The sequence below is a fragment of the Cibotium barometz genome, chromosome 41 (genome assembly GCF_041138505.1).
Source record: "Cibotium barometz isolate CiBa-2024 chromosome 41, ASM4113850v1, whole genome shotgun sequence".
Lineage (NCBI taxonomy): Eukaryota > Viridiplantae > Streptophyta > Polypodiopsida > Cyatheales > Cibotiaceae > Cibotium > Cibotium barometz.
Genome location: NC_141086.1, coordinates 3,781,465 through 3,784,322, shown reverse-complemented (window position 1 = coordinate 3,784,322; position 2,858 = coordinate 3,781,465). Strand labels below are relative to the sequence as shown.

Genomic DNA, 2,858 nt, shown 5'->3' with positions numbered 1-2,858 from the left:
AGAAAGCTGTAGTATAAGAATGATTACACACTAACATAAACAAGTGTCTTCTCCCTTAAAAAACAAACACTAGAATGAAAAAGCTGAAAAGCATCTTGGATGTTTAATAGCAGCAAATATGAAGTTACACAAGAGTAACACTTGAACAATCCATGAATCTAAACCAAAATTTGATAGAGTAGAAAACATAAAATGCATCTTGAATGTTTACTAGAAAAACTAAAAATTAAACAAGAGTAACACCCGAACAATCCATGTCTATAATCCATAAGTTTAGCATTGACACATCTATGGGCATCTTCTCATAAATGCTGCATCATGCCACATAGCTTGCCAACAAATTTATCCTACAAAACAAACATAAGCTCCCTGTCAAGTTACATGCTGCAAACCTAGGATCCCTATGTGATAAGAAGGATTGAAAGCACATTAACAAAAACATATGTTCCCTTCATCTACAGAGATTGGAGCAGTAGGGCTGCAAATGGACTAGGAAGGAGGGAAGGGAAGGGAAGGGACAATTTCAAAATGGATAAACTTTACAAAAATTTAAAAAATAGAAAATGTACCTTTTCTGCCCTGCACATATTCATTGAAAAGTTTGTAGTCATTCTCATCAAGATGGTATTTCTTTGTTTGTCGATCATAGTTGAGATTGGCCAAGGCTATTATAGATTCCAAATCCACACATTGGTTGTCAACAAGGTCATATGTGTAGGTCCTAGTTCCCTTTGCTTGTTGATACCATGACAAATGAATTTGAACATTCAAAGGCCTATCCAATAGATCAAAGGGGCCTCTTGTCTCTTTTAGACAATTTCCAACCTTTCTCCTCATGCTTGCCACCCTTCCAAGGTACCACATGCCGTTTACAGCACCCTTACTAGTATTCCCAGCTTTTCCTTTTCCTCTTGTCTTTTTGTTTGCATTTATTGATGTGCTTTCAAACAATACTGCACAATCAGATCCTATACCAAGACATGTTCCTGTATGAATCATTGCCTTCTTCTCCAAAGAAAAATACACTCCACTTTTCACCCTTGTTAATCTATCTTTAGATAGTGTGGGATTTCCATTCAATTGGCTGACAAGTGTGCTTTTAGAAATGGCTTTCCCATCCACTTCAACAAATGGCGATATTTCACTAACCACCTTCTCCTCCTCATCAATTAGACAATCAATCACATGACGAAGCTCACTTTCACTAGTAATTTCCTCATCCACCAGATCACCTCGAACACCACTATCAAAGTGATTATCTTCATCTAAAAGTAGAACATCATCCAATGATTCATCTTCATCCACATATTCAAGATTAGGGTTGAAGAGTTCTAAGAGATCTCCCTCCTCCCATGAGTCATTCCAAGAAGTTTCATCGTGCATACCAAGTGTCTCACTTATGGCCTTTGCTTCTAATAATCCCTCTTTCAATGCAGATACCATATGGTTGTCACTACTCACACAAGCATAGTCTCCCAGGTTGGCCAAAGGAGTGCCATTCTCCTTTTCCAAAGTAGCCCATATATTTTCTTGTTTAGAATGAGCTGCTGGAAATTTAAGAATTGAACCTGCTTGAAACTCTGCTATTCTATTAAGTGCTCCGGTACTACTCAGCAAATCAAAGCCATCATAGCATCTTTCATTCCGAACCATTCCACCCACCTTGCTGAAAAAATTCTCACATGCATCCGATCCCGTGCAAGAAAGGGGTACGTGCAAGTGAGGATGCTTTTCCCTAAAGGTCTTTATCAAGAGAACCACAAAGTGACATGACAATTGAATGTCAATGAATGTTTCTCTACTGATAAAGTTTTGCTTTAGGGAGTATGCATCATGCTTAGTGATCCACATGCGCCAAATCCTACATATAGAAAGAGCCATGAGTATTAGCCACATCAACCTTGGAAATACGTTCAAAATCCTTTATTCATATATCACTAATAGCAATGGTAGCAACTTCTGCATACCTGAAAAAGAAAGACACCTTTCCTGCAGCTTTCACATGACCATACAAGTCTAAGGTAGGTGATAAGAAAATATCAATGTAAGATGCTACTATTGATAAGTACATACGTGTGCCCAATGTCCGCTCTTTGTGAGCACCATAGCCTTCTTGTAATAACTTCAAACACTTTTGTACTTTCTTTGCAGCAATCCTTTGTGCAGCTCTCCAATTTTGTCTATCCTTCCTCTCAATATCCCCTTCTTGCAAGCCATGTTCATCAACCTTGAATAATTGATATACAATTGCTACATGATTCAAAGTCACAAGCTCTCTACCAAGTACCAACCTTCTAGATGCACTATCCAAAGGATTGATAAGTTTCTTTCCATTATGGATATAGTCTTGATCATGCAAACCACTGATACTCCCATCAAATGTGATGTGTGCTGTAAAGGGCCAACCCTTCCAAGGAATGCACAACCTGGGACCTTGACAAGAAGAGTAATCTTGCAACATCAACTTTTTGCGCCTACTATCCCCATCTGAAGCATGTCCTATCAATGGACCTACCACATCCCTTAGAAAAATGTTCCAAGAAAGCTGAATGCTCTCCCACTGTTCTCTGACAAACATGGAATCAAACCTATTACATGTCAATTGCACCAATATAACTAGCTTTGGCAAGAATTCAAGAAGAGGATTCACTATCAATACCCTTGCATAATGAGCAATCACATTATGTTGAAAAGCGTCCACAACTCTAAGATATCCATCTTGACCATCACCAACTTGCACGACAAAGTCTGGAATGCAAGTGTGTTCTAGCTTTTTACCACAAAAGCCAACCAAATTATCATCACGTGCCACCCATCTCACCATTCTTTTCACAACTGTTTCATCCTCAGCTAGAAGA

The 2,858-nt window shown here is 38.6% G+C and overlaps 1 protein-coding gene across 1 annotated transcript; it reads right to left on the bottom strand.

Annotated features, from left to right (window-relative positions):
• Positions 1–549: 549 nt before the first annotated feature.
• On the bottom strand, positions 550–1,854 carry LOC147614610 (uncharacterized). Its single transcript, XM_086779732.1, has one exon. The coding sequence runs from the start codon at positions 1,849–1,851 to the stop codon at positions 550–552; it is 1,302 nt and encodes a 433-aa protein (XP_086635858.1). The 5' UTR covers positions 1,852–1,854.
• Between the last annotated feature and the right edge of the window lie 1,004 nt (positions 1,855–2,858).

Coding starts and splice junctions, on each gene's coding strand:
- LOC147614610 (XM_086779732.1), bottom strand. CDS start 1,851: ATGTGGATCACTAAGCATGATGCATACTCCCTAAAGCAAAACTTTATC.